The sequence below is a fragment of the Mus musculus genome, chromosome 8, assembly GCF_000001635.26.
Source record: "Mus musculus strain C57BL/6J chromosome 8, GRCm38.p6 C57BL/6J".
NCBI classification, from domain to species: Eukaryota; Metazoa; Chordata; class Mammalia; order Rodentia; family Muridae; genus Mus; species Mus musculus.
The window spans coordinates 64,970,021-64,987,879 of NC_000074.6; the positions used below are offsets into that span (position 1 = coordinate 64,970,021).

Here is a 17,859-nt window from a genome sequence, read left to right on the forward strand (position 1 = left end):
CTGGTAGGATGGCTCAGTAGGAAATGTACTTGCTATGCAAGCCCCATGACCTACCTGAGTTTGATCCCAGGAACTCTTGGTGGAGGATTGACCAGGTCCTGAACATCGTCCTTGATCTTCAGATGCTCAGCGTGGCACTCTCGTGCATGCACTGATGCACGTGTACCATGCACATACATCACACAAATACAATATGAAATTTTTAATTGTCTAAGTAGGGAAAAGATACTTTCAGTTTTGGGTTATAGTTAAAAACTAATGGGATTCAGTTGCCAAGTCAGTTTATGTATGGGTATTATTAAATGGATAATTCTGGCAATGAAAATGAAGTATTCCTATGTGGCACTGTTTCTCCATGTTTAGAGCTCCTTTTCATCAATTGGCACCTTTATGCTCACCTTAGACTGTGCTTGTTTTGTTTTTGTGTTTTTGTTTTGCTTGGATAGGAGTTCATGTGTTTGAGGCTGGCCTTGAACTCCTGATTCTCTTGCTTCCCACCTCCCAGGTGGTGAGATCAGGGGTGTCAGGCCTTTCTGCTTAGCTAGAAAGACTTCACTGAGGGCTTACTAGTGGGCTCTTTGTTCTGCAGGTTGCAGGTTTTAGCCTACTACTCAATATCTTCTTTGCAGAGCCATACATAATTATCTAGGGATGTGGTGGCTGCAGCTTGACAGGGAAGGACTGTTTATTGGATCCTCGCTTGTGGACAGTAAAGTCCTGTTTTCTTTAGATACAGCCATTGCTGGGACACCTTCTGGTAATACAGCTGACTCTCCACAGAGTAATAACAGTCACATATTGAAGCCACATTATACCTAAACAGTTTCCAGGGGCTGGGTAGATGTGCATAACAGAGCTGGCAGAAGATGGAAGCTCTGCTCTTTCCTTTGACTACGAGTGAAATTGGTACCTATTCCAGATCTGTGGCCTTTCAGAACTCTTGTGAAACCCATCCCAAATCCTTTGCTCATCTTTCCCCTGGGATTCTCCTGTGTGATTTTGTTGGTGTTTCTTGTAGCCCAGGCCGGCCTCACACTCCCTTTGTACCCACGAATGACCTTGAACTTGTGATCCTCTGTCTCTGCTTCTCAAGTGCTAGGATTTCAGGTACCCCATCCTGTCCTCTCTGGGCAATGGGAGATGGACTCAGGGCTTTGTGCATGCTAGGCAAGAATGCTATCAAGTGATTTACATGTTCAGCCCCTTTATATTCTTTTTCTTCAGTATATTTGTAATTTTAATTCTGCTATGGGTAAATGTTCTGCAAATATACATACATGCATACATACATACATACATACATACATGTATACGCATGCATGCCTGTGCAGTGTACATGTCTGGTGCCCCATGGAGAACAGAAGTGTGTCAGATCCCCTAGAGGTAGAATTGTAGGTGGTTGTGAGCCACCATGTGAGAAGTAGGAATCAAACCAGGTCCTTTGTGATAGCATTAAGTGCTGGTAACCACTGAGCCATCATCACTCTGGCCCCAGGATTCTGATCACCCCCACTCCGTACTTCTCTAAACATTTATGTGTTAATTCAGCAGTTGGAGACCTCTCTTGTAAGTTACTGTTTTATGGTATGTGTGTGGATGTTATGCCTGCGTGCATGTCTATGCATCATGTACATGCCTGCTGCCCGAGAAGGCCAGACAAAGGCATTCATTCCTCTAGCACTTGGGGAGTAGAGGCAGGAAAATTACGTTCGGGGCTATCTCAGTTAGAGATGTAATTCAAGGTCAGCTGGGGCTATGGGGCACCCTGTCTCAGTAATAACAACAACCCATAGCCTTAGTGTTGGGTCCGCAGTTTAGAGGCATAGTGTTTGCCAAGAGTGTTCAACCTAGAGGTTGGATTCTATCCCTGCAGCACAAAGTCAGTCCTCAGTCAAAACTACAGCCTCCTCGGAATCCTGTTGCGTGTTCACCCTCAAGGCTGTAGAAGTTCCCAACACCCATGTCAGGTGGCTCACAACTGCTGTACCTCCACACAGATCGAGGGGAGTCTAACAAATCATTCTAAGCTGGCACATGCACATACCAAACACAGGCATGCATGCCTACACGTAGTATATGTAAATCTCTTTAGCAAAAGAAATTCACAGATAGCCGAGCACAGTGGCTCATATCAGTGATCTCAGTACCTGGGAAGCTGAAACAGGACGCCTGCGGGTCCCAATTTAGCCAGAGAGGGAGACAGACAGACAGACAGACAGATACACCCTGGCTCAAAAACAAGTCATAACTAAATACCGTTTTAGCCCAGTCTTGTAGCCCAAGCCTATAATGTCAGCGTGTGGAGAATGGAGAGTTTGGATCATCCTCAGCTATATAGTGAGCCTGCCTTAGTTAGGGTTTTACTGCTGTGAACAGACACCGTGACCAAGGCAACTGTAGTGGCTATTCCTGGTTGTCAACTTGACAATATTTGGAATGAACTACAATCCGGAATTGGAAGGCTCACCAGTGACCCTTATCTGGAGGCTTGGAGATCCTTATCTGGATCTTGGTTTGAAGATCTTGAGCCATAGTGGCTATGGATTCCAGAAGATTGAATCTCCGAGTTTAAGGAACACACCTTTAATCTGGGCTACGCCTTTCATCTGGGATTAAAGGTGTGGTGGAACACACCTTTAATCTGGGCTCCACCTTCTGCTGGAGACAATATAAGGACATTGGAAGAAGGGAGTCTAGCTCTTGCTCTAGCTCTTGCTCTTGCTCCTTCACCTGCTTGCTGCGTGAGACTGAGTAACTGCTAGATCCTTGGACTTCCATTCACAGCTGCGACTGAATCATTGTTGGGAATTGGGCTGCCGACTGTAAGTCATCAATAAATTCCTTTACTATCTAGAGACTATTCATAAGTTCTGTGACTCTAGAGAACCCTGACTAATACAGAAGTTGGTACCAGGAGTGGTTCTAGAGTAACAGAAGTACAAGGATGAATCTTTTAAAATACTGGAGTTGGCTTGTTGATCCACCAGCACTTTCAACTATTGAAACCTCCCCAGATTCTCTCCCTCCTGGGAGCTCAGAGAATTTTGAAGACCCATGGTTGAAACTATATTCCGAACTTAAAGAAGCTAATGACCTTGATTTTCTTAATGAATTAGGTGATTCAGTGCACAAAGCTTTCTACAAGATGGGGAAAAAATCGGAAAATGATTTTACTGGCTGGCTGCTCTTAGTATCTGTGGAAAAAATGATGAATGAAAGGAAGGAGTTGTGTGATAAAATCGAAAGGCTCCAGACACAAGTAAACGATCTAAAAGTTGCTAAGTGTGTCCTTGAGGAGAATCTTCTCTCTTGTAGCAATAGAGCTCAAGTTGCAGAAAATCAAACGGAAACTCTCATTGTAAGGTTGGCTGAACTACAGCGAAAATTCAAGTCTCAGCCTCAGAGTGTGTCGACAGTTAAAGTAAGGGCTCTAATTGGCAAAGAATGGGATCCTACAACATGGGACGGGGATGTGTGGGAAGACCATGTTGAAGCTGAGAATTTTGAATCTTCAGATTCTCAAGGGTTTGCCCCACCTGAGGAAGTAGTACCCTCAGCCCCACCCCTTGAAATAATGCCTTCCCCACATGAGGAAATTAATTTTGCAGAGTCTGATAAACCAGCAATGACTTTCACTACTGATGTTTCTCAAGGCCCACCAATAGTTTCTTCTAGACCTGTAACCAGACTCAAAGCAAAACAGGCTCCTAGAGGGGAGGTAGAAAGTGTAGTCCATGAGGAAATTCGCTACACTACTAAGGAGCTTAATGAGTTTGCTAATTCATTCAAGCAGAAACCTGGTGAATATGTGTGGGAATGGATTTTAAGGGTGTGGGATAAGGGTGGAAGGAACATAAAACTAGAGCAGGCTGAGTTTATTGACATGGGTCCTCTGAGTAGAGATTCTAGGTTTAATACGGAAGCTCGCATAGTTAAAAAAGGTGCCAAAAGTTTGTTTGAATGGTTGGCTGAGGTGTTTATCAAAAGATGGCCTACTGGAAATGACTTGGAGATGCCTGATATTCCGTGGCTTAGTGTTGATGAAGGGATTTTAAGACTTAGGGAAATTGCAATGCTAGAGTGGATATATTGTGTAAAGCATAATTGTCCACAATGGGAAGGTCCAGAAGATATGCCTTTCACTAGCTCTATAAGACGCAAATTGGTGAGAGGGGCACCGGCACATTTGAAGGGTTTTGTTCTTTCCCTTTTCCTTGTGCCAGATCTTAGCATTGGAGATGCTTCTGCTCAATTAGATGAATTAAATTCACTGGGTTTAGTTGGATTCCGAGGTAACAAGGGCCAGGTGGCAGCATTGAATCGCCGGAGACAAGGTGATTCCAGTTATTATAATGGACAGGGTAGACAAAAGAATGTTTATAATAACATACCCCGTAATGGTCAGCACAGGAGAGATGAAATTTATAATGGCATGACTCGGTTGGACCTTTGGTACTGGCTAACCAATCATGGTGTTTCCAGGAATGAAATACATAGGAAGCCTACTGCATATTTGTTTGATCTGTATAAGCAGAAAAATTCTCAAACAAATGAAAGAAAGGGTACATTACCACGCCAAATGAAAGAAAGGCTACATTAGATCGTGGTAAACAGCAATCTCGGCCAGTGAATCAATTTCCAGACTTGAGACAGTTTGCAGATCCAGAACCCCTTGAATGAAGGGGTGGCCAGGTTCTGCTGAGGAAGGATCTTGATAAGACACCCAAAGGTTTTGCTGTTACCCTTTCTCCAGTTCTTCCCCAGAGGGACCTACGGCCTTTTACAAGGGTAACTGTACACTGGGGAAAAGGAAATAATCAGACTTTTCGGGGTCTGCTGGATACTGGTTCTGAGTTGACACTGATCCCAGGGGATCCCAAGAAACATTGTGGCCCTCCAGTTAAAGTAGGGGCTTATGGAGGGCAGGTGATTAATGGAGTTTTGACTGATGTCCGACTCACAGTAGGTCCAGTAGGTCCCCGGACACATCCTGTGGTGATTTCCCCAGTTCCAGAATGTATAATTGGGATAGATATACTCAGAAATTGGCAGAATTCTCATATTGGTTCCCTGAACTGTAGAGTGAGGGCTATTATGGTTGGAAAGGCCAAATGGAAGCCTTTAGAGTTGCCTTTGCCAAAGAAAATAGTGAATCAAAAACAGTATCGTATTCCTGGAGGCATTGCAGAAATTACTGCCACTATCAAGGACTTGAAAGATGCAGGGGTGGTGGTTCCCACCACATCTCCGTTTAACTCTCCTATCTGGCCAGTGCAGAAAACAGATGGATCATGGAGAATGACAGTTGATTATCGAAAATTAAATCAGGTGGTAACTCCAATTGCAGCTGCTGTACCAGACGTAGTTTCGTTACTTGAGCAAATTAACACATCTCCTGGCACCTGGTATGCAGCTATTGATCTGGCAAATGCCTTCTTCTCAGTACCTGTTCATAAGGACCACCAGAAGCAATTTGCTTTCAGTTGGCAAGGCCAACAGTATACCTTCACAGTTTTGCCTCAAGGATATATTAACTCTCCTGCCCTGTGTCATAATTTAGTTAGAAGGGATCTTGATCGTTTGGATCTTCCACAAAATATCACATTGGTGCAGTATATTGATGACATTATGCTGATTGGACCAAGTGAGCAGGAAGTAGCAACTACTTTGGACTCATTGGTAACACATATGCGTATCAGAGGATGGGAAATAAATCCAACCAAAATTCAAGGACCATCTACCTCAGTGAAATTCTTAGGAGTCCAGTGGTGTGGGGCATGCAGAGATATTCCTTCTAAGGTGAAAGATAAGTTATTGCACCTGGCCCCTCCTACAACCAAGAAAGAAGCACAACGTTTAGTGGGTCTATTTGGATTCTGGAGACAACACATCCCTCACTTGGGTGTGTTACTTAGGCCTATTTACCAAGTGACTCGGAAAGCTGCTAGCTTTGTGTGGGGCCTGGAACAGGAGAAGGCCCTTCAACAGGTCCAGGCTGCTGTGCAGGCTGCTCTACCACTTGGACCATATGACCCAGCAGACCCGATGGTACTTGAGGTGTCTGTGGCTGATAGAGATGCTGTTTGGAGCCTCTGGCAGGCCCCTGTAGGTGAATCACAGAAAAGACCTTTGGGATTTTGGAGCAAAGCTCTACCATCATCGGCAGACAACTATTCTCCTTTTGAAAAACAGCTCTTGGCCTGCTATTGGGCCTTAGTGGAAACTGAACGTTTGACAATAGGACACCAAGTTACTATGCGACCTGAACTACCCATCATGAGCTGGGTACTATCAGACCCTGCAAGTCATAAAGTGGGACGCGCACAGCAGCAATCTATTATCAAATGGAAGTGGTATATACGTGATCGGGCCAGAGCAGGTCCTGAAGGCACAAGCAAGTTACATGAAGAAGTTGCTCAAATGCCTATGGTTTCTACTCCTGTTACAATGCCATCTGCTGCCAAACATGTGCCTATAGCCTCATGGGGTGTTCCCTATGATCGACTGACCGAAGAGGAGAAGACTAGAGCCTGGTTTACTGATGGCTCTGCACGTTATGCAGGCACCACCCAGAAGTGGACAGCTGCAGCATTACAACCCCTTTCTGGGACAACCTTGAAAGACACAGGTGAAGGGAAATCTTCACAGTGGGCAGAACTTCGGGCAGTACACATGGTATTACAGTTTGTTTGCAAGAAGAAATTGCCAGATGTACGATTATTCACTGACTCATGGGCTGTAGCCAATGGATTGGCTGGATGGTCAGGGACTTGGAAAGATCACAATTGGAAAATTGGTGAGAAAGACATCTGGGGAAGAAGTATGTGGATAGATCTCTCCAAATGGGCAAAGGATGTGAAGATATTTGTGTCCAATGTAAATGCTCACCAAAAGGTGACTTCAGCCGAGGAGGAGTTCAATAATCAAGTGGATAAGATGACCCGTTCTGTGGACAGTCAGCCTCTCTCCCCAGCCATCCCTGTCATTGCTCAATGGGCACATGAACAAAGTGGCCATGGTGGTCGAGATGGAGGTTATGCTTGGGCTCAGCAACACGGGCTTCCACTCACCAAAGCTGACCTGGCTACAGCTGCTGCTGATTGCCAGATCTGCCAACAGCAGAAACCAACACTGAGCCCCAGATATGGCACCATTCCTCGAGGTGACCAGCCAGCAACCTGGTGGCAGGTTGACTACATTGGACCACTTCCTTCGTGGAAAGGACAGCGTTTTGTTCTTACTGGAGTAGATACTTATTCTGGTTATGGATTTGCCTTTCCTGCACGTAATGCGTCTGCTAAAACCACCATTAACGGACTGACAGAATGCCTTATCTATCGTCATGGTATTCCACACAGTATTGCTTCTGACCAAGGAACTCATTTCACAGCCAAAGAAGTACGACAGTGGGCCCACGATCATGGAATTCACTGGTCTTACCACATTCCCCATCATCCTGAAGCAGCTGGTCTGATAGAAAGATGGAATGGCCTTTTGAAGACGCAGTTACAGCGCCAATTAGGTGGTAACAGCTTGGAAGGCTGGGGCAGAGTTCTTCAGAAGGCAGTATATGCTTTGAATCAGCGCTCGATATATGGTACAGTTTCACCCATAGCCAGGATTCATGGGTCCAGGAATCAAGGGGTGGAAAATGGAATAGTTCCACTTACTATCACTCCTAGTGACCCTCTAGGAAAATTTTTGCTTCCTGTCCCCATAACTCTAGGTTCTGCTGGCCTAGAAGTTTTGGCTCCAGAGAGGGGAGTACTCCTACCAGGAGCTACAACAAACATTCCATTGAACTGGAAGCTCAGACTTCCCCCTGGTCATTTTGGGCTTCTAATGCCCTTAAACCAACAGGCTAAAAAAGGAATAACAGTTTTAGGAGGGGTGATAGATCCAGATTACCATGGGGAAATTGGATTACCTCTTCACAATGGTGGTAAGCAAGATTATGTCTGGAGTGTAGGAGATCCCTTAGGGCGTCTCTTAGTACTACCATGTCCTGTGATTAAAGTCAATGGGAAACTACAACAGCCTAATCCAAGCAGGATGACAAAGGATGCAGACCCATCAGGAATGAAGGTATGGGTTAATCCTCCAGGAAAAGAGCCAAGACCTGCTGAGGTGCTGGCTGAAGGTGAAGGAAATACAGAATGGGTAGTAGAGGAAGGTAGTTATAAATACCAATTAAGGCCACGTAACCAGTTGCAGAAACGAGGATTATAAAGTAATATGAATGCCCATTGTAAATTTACTAATGCGTTTGCGATTGTACGAGGGATAGTTATATCATGTTAGGCGTATTTACAACCTTGTTATTGTTTCATGTGAACATGAGATATTATTTGTGTCAAGTTGACAAGGGGTGGATTGTAGTGGCTATTCCTGGTTGTCAACTTGACAATATTTGGAATGAACTACAATCCGGAATTGGAAGGCTCACCAGTGACCCTTATCTGGAGGCTTGGAGATCCTTATCTGGATCTTGGTTTGAAGATCTTGAGCCATAGTGGCTATGGATTCCAGAAGATTGAATCTCCGAGTTTAAGGAACACACCTTTAATCTGGGCTACGCCTTTCATCTGGGATTAAAGGTGTGGTGGAACACACCTTTAATCTGGGCTCCACCTTCTGCTGGAGACAATATAAGGACATTGGAAGAAGGGAGTCTAGCTCTTGCTCTAGCTCTTGCTCTTGCTCCTTCACCTGCTTGCTGCGTGAGACTGAGTAACTGCTAGATCCTTGGACTTCCATTCACAGCTGCGACTGAATCATTGTTGGGAATTGGGCTGCCGACTGTAAGTCATCAATAAATTCCTTTACTATCTAGAGACTATTCATAAGTTCTGTGACTCTAGAGAACCCTGACTAATACAGCAACTCTTTTTTTTTTAATGTATTTATTTATTTATATGTAAGTACACTGTAGCTGTCTTCAGACACTCCAGAAGAGGGCATCAGATTTTGTTACAGATAGTTGTGAGCCTCCATGTAGTTGCTGGGATTTGAGCTCAGGATCTTTGGAAGAGCAGTCGGCACTCTTAACCGCTGAGCCATCTCACCAACCCAAGGCAACTCTTATAAGGACATTTAATTGGGGCTGGCTTACAGGTTCCAAGGTTCAGTCCATTATCATCAAGCCAGGAATGTGGCAGTGTCCAGGTTCTGGAGGAGCTAAGAATGCGACATCTTCATCTGAAGGCTGCTAGCAGGATACTGGCTTCTAGGGATCTAGGATGAGGGTCTTAAAGCCCATACCCACAATGACACACTCTAACAAGGCCACACCTTCTAATATACTACTCCCTGGGCGGAGCATATACAAACCATCACAAAGCCAGCCAGGAACAAAAGACAATTGTCTGCTCACTGAAAATGTAACCTGTTTCCCTCTGCCCACAAAGGTTCCACCAACTCCTGGCAGCACCAAGCTGGCAGCACCAAGTGCACTAATGTTCACGATTGGTGCTACTAGTAAAATCTTGGGCCCTTTGCTGATTGAGGAAGAGTATACATTTTTTGGACTATTTTTATATATGTGAGTGTTTTACCTGCATTTATGTATGTATGTGTGTTGACACTCTACATGCTTGATACCTACAGAGCCCAGAAGAGGGCATCAGATCCTCTGGAACTACAGTTAGATTCCTGGAGTGCACAAGACAGGGAAAGAACTGATTACAGCAAGTTGCCCAGTGTCCTCCATGGCGCAGGTGCCCACGCATAAACCCACACAATAAATGTCATTTTGTGGGGGTGGGGGTGGTGATTGAGACAGGATTTCTTTGTGTAGCCCTGGCTATACTGGAAACTGGAACGAGTTCTATAGACCAGGCTGGCCTTGAATACAGAGATCCACCTGCCTCTGCCTCCCAAGTGCTGGGATTAATGGTGTGTGCCACCACTGCCCAGCAATAAGTGTAATTTTAATTAAAGAAAGTTTGATTCTGGACTTGAGATGCAGCTCAGTTGGTAGACTGCTTGTCTAGTCTGCATGACCCTGGGTCCATGGTCCTTCACAGTGCTACAGCTAGGTATGGTAGTGTAGCGCCAGAGAAATGTTATCGATCCCCAAGAAAATGTAACCCGTTCCCCTCTGCCCACAAAGGTTCCACCAACTCCTGACAGCACCAAGCTGGAGTCAAAGATCAGATCCAGGTCAAAGTTCATCTTCTATTTGAGCTAGCTAGCCCCCCCCCCCCCAATGCACCATTGTCATGCAGGACAGTTTTGGTGGTGAGGGAGCCCCAAATGTCTATAGGGGCAAGGCTTTACAGTAAGCAGCAAGCAGGGAGTATGTGTGCAAGCATCCAATTGGAAAGCTACTGTGGTCTTTAACACATAATTAGCTGGTGCTGAGAGTCATATCATAAACTCAATTTCTTCTTTAGGCAGGGAGTGGGTTTGTAGCCTGGGGGTGCAAGTTTGCTGGTGGAATAACCTGGAGATGCTGGTCTTGTTGGTGATTAGCCTAGAGACTGGGGCTAGGCTCAGGTTTTGTTGCAGGGGGGGTGTTGGGGGGGGGGAGGCACTTGAAACCTAACGGTAGGCACCAGCCTGTTAGTTTACCTGAGTTCAAACTTAGTCAGGTTCTCTAAAATGAAGCCTGAACTTTAAAGATCTGACATCTTAGTAGCAACTGCCTATAACCTCAGCACTAAGTGGAGATGGATACAGGAAGAAAAGTGCAAAAAGCCACAACCATTTCTGCCCACAAAAAAACAAAAACAAACAAAGAACCAACCCAGATTCTCCTGCAGAGGAACATCCATGAGCCACCAAGCCTGGATCGTCTAGGAACCGAGTAAAGCAAAAGTGACAAGACCCAACCCCGAGGCACGACCTTCTTACCTACTAAGTCATTTTTTTTTATTAAAACTAAATTTAATAGACAAAGACAGTACATTAATGGGAACCTTGTCACAATTCAACATGTGAACATATGCAGTGTTTATATCAGGTTACAACTGTCTCCTTAAGCCTTTGTCTCTCTGATGACAACATCCCAAATGCTTTCCTGCAGCTTTTTGAAGTATAAAGTCCCTTCTCACTGTCTATAGCTGGCCCACGTTGCAGTAGGACAGGGTACTTTCTGTTTGATCTAACTGTGACTTGCGGCCATTCATCAGCCTCTTTGTTTCCCATCTCTATCAAGAACCAATTTTAGGGCCTGAGATGGCTTAGCAGGTAAACAAACTTGCCACACAAGTGTGATTACCTAAACACAATCCCGGGACATATGATGAGAGAAGAGAAGTATTTCCTGACCTCCACACTCTCAACGATAGTTCATCCGTCTGCCCTTCCTTCTCATATACACAAATACTAATTTTAAAAGAATAAAGATAAAATCCCCCAAATCTGTCAGGGCATAAAGGAAGTTGCTTGCAATCCCAGCTACGTGGGAGTCTGAAGGGTGAGAATGAAAAACTCAAGGTTAGCCTGGACAATTTAACACAAGACTACATCAAAATCAGACAGGGCTGATGATGCTAGTTAGCTCTCTGAATCCAAGCCCCAGTACTGGAAATGGAAAGAGAGAGGGGAGTGGGGAGGGAAGGAGGGAGGGTAACACTGATGATTTGATACTGAAATGAAAACTCAGGAATATTTTAAATACTTTTTAGAACTCTGCTGTTTTTAATCCAATTCCTTGTTAATGCTTAAGGTGTTTCTAAGATTCTAGAGAAACTAATGTATCCTCAAATACAAATCTCAAAGGCTGGGCATTTGTGAGATGGGGGTTAGACAATCATGAATTAATTCAAGGTCAGCCTCTACTGTGTATCAAGTTTGAGGCTAGCCTAGACTACATAGTACCCTCTCAGTTATAAAATAGGCAAAAATATTCTGAAAACACCTATCACTTTCTGAGATGGGTTTGGGCTGGTGATGTAAACCTGTAATACCAAATAATTGGGAGGGCTGGACCAGGCTGGGTTGTAAAGTTAGTCAAGGCTAGCCCGGTTGACTTACCAAGATGATCTCAAAGATGAAAAGGTTGAACTATGTAGCTTAGAACTGCTAGGCATGGGGTTTCGATTCAGATGTAAGACTTAGAAGTTTAAAAATGTGTTTGTTGACAGTGTGTTGATCTGTGCTTGTAAACCCAGATACAGGAAGCTGAGATGGGAGACAGCAGACAGGCTGACAGTTGGTACCCAACCTGATCAGCATATAAAGGTCTAGGCCAGTCAGGGTTACATAGCAAGAGTACAGGCGCTCACGCCTGTCATCCTATCAATAAGACCATGTAATCCAGAGGAATACAAATCCAAAGCTATATAACAAGCTTGGGGCCAGCCTGGACTGGGGGAAGGAGAGTGCAGAACATGAATAAACCTCTTAAAGTTAAGGCCACCGTGTGAGTTAGCATTCTGAATCAGTGGCAGAACAGAGTCTAAGAGGTTCTGACTGAGGCCCTATGTAGAAATAAGGGCAGACAGGACCAGAAAAAGTGTCCCTGAAAGTATAGAGGTGACATTTCTCAGGCATGCCATAGAAAGAAACCTCTCCCAGTTCATAGTCCAGGAAAACACCAATGCTTGTAGCTCTTGCGGCCTTCAGCCGAGAGTCTGGATCAGCTCCTGAGACGTTGAAGCTGTCCCCCTGCCAAACAATCCTCCAGTACCCCCAGGGGTTAGGGGACTGCCTTTCCCCGATAGAGGAATCAGCTTTGCAAATGCCAATAGCCCACTTTGGCTTCTTTCCTACCTGCACCTCCCAGAAGTGTCTCCCAGAATTAAAATGTGGAATCCCCAACACAACAGGGCTCTTGGTAAAACTTGAAGAACCAGGAATACGTTGTCTTTTCTTTGTAAATGTTACGCAGGTTCTATCCTTAGAAATGAGCAGGTTTGGATGGGCTGTCTTCAGGTCTAGAGTGACGTTGTCTGTAAAATGCTGTATAACTTTCTGTAGGGCCGAATACTGGAGAGGAAAGCTGTACTCCACTCTTCTCAACTGAACTGGGAAAATGCTTGGGCTGATGAGCTGACGCCTACAATTCAGGTAAAAATCCTTGACCGTGGACAACATCTTGGCTTCGGAGAGCTCTCCGGTCAGCATCAAGTGTCTCAGGAGGTCTCTGAGGCTGGAACCGTGGTGTTCTAATGCTGCTATGTTATCAAGCAGTCTCTTCTCGAGCCTCATCTCCTCGTCTTCTAACCTGGAGAAAGCTGCCCGCTCTTCCTGGTCTAGAAACCGCATGAGCTTCTCACACTCAGAGGTTAGCTGTGACCTCTGTGCCTCTGCTTGCTCCCTCAGGGTCACGGTTCTTTTGTTTAGTGCGCTCATTAGCCCTTGAATCTCTTTCACTTCCCACTTCAGGAGCTTGCTATAGTCCTGAAGGTGTTTCCTGTGGAGAGAGGCAGCCTCTGTAATGGACAGCACCTGGTGGCGCCCGTGGCTCTCAGGCTCCACGCACTGGTCACAGAGCAACTGCAGGTCATCCTCACAGAAGAGGGTCAGGGCCTGGTTGTGCCTCTCGCAACTGGTGCTGCTCTCGTGCCTCTTGTTCTCCATGCCTTGGAGCAGCTGGGCAGTTTCAATCATGTTTCCCAGCTGGGCATTGCTTCTGAGGTTCCTGTGTTGGCACTGGTGTCGGCAGACAGGACAGGAGGACGTGGCTTGCTGCCCTGCCCAGAAGTCTTTGATGCAGGAACGACAGAAGTTGTGTCCGCACTCGACGGTGACGGGATCTGTCAGATCGTCCAAACAGATGGGGCACTTGGTCTCTTTCTGGAGTCTGGCCAAGACCTCGACATGTGCCATCAGGCTGGGAATAAAGGTCTTGACCCAGGTGGGCTTCCTTCTGAAGGTTGGCTCTGGTATGCCCTTTAGGGATAGTCAGGCTCACCTGTCCTGTAGTTCTCACAGTCCCTCCTGGAAACAGCTGTCACCCCACACTGATGTCTCCTGGGTTTCCCAGAGTGGTGAAAGCCTTGAGTCCTTTGTGGTTTTACACTGGATAATTCCAGCTGCCAGCAAGGTCCTTTGCACAGCTAATGACAGCTCTGGTGGACAGCTACTCTTCTGGACTCCGACAACTCACTGTTAGTTTGAGTAAAAGAGTAATTTCTTTATTTAAAAAAAAAAAGAAAAGAAATAATAAGTTTATTTCAGATGGTCCCATTCAGTACCTGGATCCTGTTAAGCTCAGAGTGGCGTTACACTTCCCTCCCAGCCTGCCATTCCCAAGCCTGTAATACTGAGCCCTAGCACCTCTGCCCACTTGGCCTTGGTTAAATATCCCTCCCTCTAACTCCTGAGTGCTAAAATCAGCAGGCAGGGATCACAGAGTCCTGCTGGGTATTGGACCCAGCCCCAAACATGCTAAGCAAACACTTTACAAACAGATATCTAGCCCTAGCCCATGATTTTGTCTATTTGTTTTGTTTTTCAAGACAGGGTCACACTACGTAGGTCTGACTATCCTGAAAATTACTCTGTAGACCAGGCTGTGCTTGAATTCACAGAGATCATCTGTCTCTGCCTCCGGAGTGCTGGGCTGAAAGATAATACGCTCATTTTTGGATCTTTTGGCGCCCGTGTATGTATCCATACAACCTAGCCTTACCTTGAATTACAGAATTACATCTAAACCAGAATTACATCTAGGAAAAAAGGCAAGCACCAAGTGCCATCTCCACCACCAGCCAAACAGAATCGGATAAATGAGGACAACCTGCCTATCACTTTCACCTTTATCTCCTTCTCCGCCTTCTAACAAAAACCTTCCTATCAAATGTGTTTTTCATTTTTCACATTTGTTTCTGGTTTTGCCTGACTGTGGTGGTGGTGGGGGGTGCACACTTTTAATCCCAGCACTTGAGAGACAGAGGCAGGAGATTCTCTGAGTTCGAGGCCAGCCTGGTCTACAGAGTGAGTTTTAGGATAGCCAGGGCTACACAGAGAACCCTGTCTCAAACTAAAAACTAATAATGATGATGATGATGATGATAAGATAATGATAACATCAGAACCAACAAGCCTTCAAAAATGCTTTCAGTGTTTGCTCATATTCTCCTCCTCTTTTCCTTTAGACAAGGTCTCACTAACTCTTGCTTGCTTGCTTGCCTGGAACTTGCTTTGTAGACCAAGTTGGCCTCTGCCTCCCCAGTGCTGGTGTTAAAAATATGTCACCATGCCCAGCATAAGTGTTTCCTATTAAAATGTCACTCCCTGGAGGATTTAGCTTCAGAGGGGGGAAATGCAAAGTTAACCTTGGCTATTTACTGAACTTGAGGACAACTTGATATCCTACCCCCCACCCAAAAAAAAAAAAAAAACCGTTGGGTGTGGTGATACACAAATGTATTATCAGGACTGAGGAGGCAGGGGCAGAAGGATGGAAACTAGTTCAACCTAGTGTTCACACAGAGTTCCAGACCAGTCAGGACTACATGCAGAGACCTTGTTCTGACACCAAAATAACAAAAGATGTCATAACCCATGGGAAAAGAATACCGACAAGGCTTGCTTCTGAGCCTCAGGACTGAGTTCAATCCTCAGGACCCACATGATGGAAAACAATGACTCTCACAAGTTGCTGACTCTGACTTCCACATGTGTGCAATTAGTCTCCAAGCATGGAAACAAGGGTGCTGGGGCTGGAGGCCCAGGTAGAATGCTTGGCCTCCTAGCACTTCACAAAAACATCTTGAGATAGAATCCCTCTGTGCTGCCCCTTGTGTAGCTCAGCCTAGTCTGGGTGCTGGGATTACAGGCATGTGCCAGCTAGTCAGCTTGATAGTTTAGACATCCTCAGTAGAGTCTAGAGAGGACTAGTGACCAAGCAACACTAATGGCAGAGAGAACAAGCACACTGCACTAGCCCCAAGGGCTAAATCCAGCAGGACCTGGCTCCTTCACTTCAGAGGTCACTCATCCAGGTTCCACTTAATCCAATTAAGGTAGCTCATCGGTGACTGGCTAGGCTTAACACAAGCTACAGTCTGTGGAGAGGATGGAGTCTCAACTGAGAAAATGCCTCCATGAAATCAGGCGGTAGGCAAGCCTGTGGGACGTTTTCTTAATTACTGATTAAGAAATGGGACTGGTTTATTGTGGATGGTGCTCTCCCTGGGCTGGTGATCCAGAGTTCTGTAAGAAAGCAGGCTGAGCAAGCCAAGAGAGGCAAGCCAGTAAGCAGCACCCATCTATGGCCTCTGCATCAGCTCCTGCCTCCAGGTTCCTTCTCTGTATGAGTTCCTATCCTGACATCACTATTCCTTCAGTGATGAACTGTCATATGGAAGCATAAGCTGAATAAACCCTTTCCTCTCCAACTTGATTTTGGTCATGGTGTTCACCACAGCAATCAGTCTAAGACAATCAGACACCCTCTTTTGCCAAAAATAATAATTCTTTGTGTCCAGATCTGTTTCTTCACTAACTACCCAAAGTTGTTGAGTTTGACTTTTGGTCAATTATGTTTTGGGCATTCTATGGGTTTTATGACCTTGGACAAGCTACTAGCCTCAAGGGGCCTCAGGCTGTCCTTTGTAGGCAACCAGAACAGCTATGCTCAAGGTCATGAAGAATTGAGTATGTTCAGGCACTTCAGACATAAGCATCATATCAATTAGCACCATTAGGACTCTCCCCCATCTCTCTTCCTGGCTGTGAAGAGAAACCACGCCATTCTGTAACATCCTGGAAGCCTCCCTTCACAGCACCCCTAAGTGCTGTTGCCAAACACAGTCCTTTCTGACTTCATGAAGCTCTTTTCAGCATTGAGATGTCAAAAGCCACACCAAACAGCAGATCTCCCCTTTGATGCAGAAAAGCCACAGGAAACTCAGCCTCTGCCTCCCAGTTTCATCCCAGTTCCAAACTTACTTTGAACAATCTGCTCTGGGCAGCCCCTCAGGGTCACAGCAGAAGCTATGCCCTATGCTTTCCACCCACATTTATGCAAAAGATGCAAGGCATGAGAACTCCACTCAGACAAGTGTTTCCTGGGAGTGGGAGGAATAAGGGGCAGGGAAGAGAGACCTGGTAGAGGTCTCATAGCTCAATCTAAACCAGAAGCTGTGTTCTTACCCCAACGCTCGGGATTCCAGGCAGGTGTCTGCAATGCTGGAAATCAAACTGTGGGCTTCTTCTACATGCTACAAAGCCCTTTACCAATGCAGCTCATCCCTGCTCCCCTCTAAGAAATCTAAGTGCCGCTCACTGAGAAGCAGGCAGATCTCTGAGTTCCAGGCCAACCCAGTCTACAGAGCAAGTTCCGGAGCATCCAGGATTACACAGAGAAACCCTGTGTGTGCACATGCTCGAGTGCGCACGAGCACTCATGAGCCAGGCATATTGGCCCACACTAATCCCAGCCTTCAGGAGACAGAGACAGGACGATCTCTCTGAGTTCAAGACTCAAGGCCATCCAGAGCTACAAAGAGAGAGCCTCTCTCAACAACAAACAAGTTGTGTAAGTACAACAAACAAGTGTGTAATCTTTGAGTCACCTTGGATTTGAGGAAGAACAAAACCTCACAAGACAGAAACTCCACTCCTTCCCACACCAGATGAGAACAGTACCTTCCAAGATGGTGAGGCTGCACCATACCTAGAGTATGAATGATCATCTTCCAAGAGCCATATTTAATCCCCTTAAGAGTGAAGATGGTGGGGGCTTATGGCCTTACAAAGGCAAGACTGAGATTAACCAACCAGACACACCTCAATGAGGGCCAATTAATTATGCACACCTGTGCCCAACCCTGGTCCTTGTTCTGCTGAACATCATCTCAGGGCTCCCTGAATAATGAGCCAACTCATTTACATGCCAGACCTATGTAATTAATAGCAGAGGGATGACCTCAAAGTCTGGATTTTAAAGCCTTGAGCTACTAC

The 17,859-nt window shown here is 45.6% G+C and overlaps 1 protein-coding gene across 1 annotated transcript; it reads right to left on the reverse strand.

The window, feature by feature from the left end:
* Window positions 1-11,630: 11,630 nt before the first annotated feature.
* On the reverse strand, window positions 11,631-17,624 carry Trim75 (tripartite motif-containing 75). Its single transcript, NM_001033429.2, has 2 exons — window positions 17,573-17,624; window positions 11,631-14,082 (listed from the first exon to the last, which is right to left on the reverse strand). Exon 2 carries the CDS (start codon window positions 13,774-13,776, stop codon window positions 12,373-12,375), a length of 1,404 nt encoding a protein of 467 aa, NP_001028601.1. The 5' UTR covers window positions 13,777-14,082; window positions 17,573-17,624; the 3' UTR covers window positions 11,631-12,372.
* Between the last annotated feature and the right edge of the window lie 235 nt (window positions 17,625-17,859).

Excerpts from the sequence above, each read along its gene's own strand:
- Trim75 (NM_001033429.2), bottom strand. The coding sequence starts at position 13,776 with ATGGCACATGTCGAGGTCTTGGCCAGACTCCAGAAAGAGACCAAGTGC.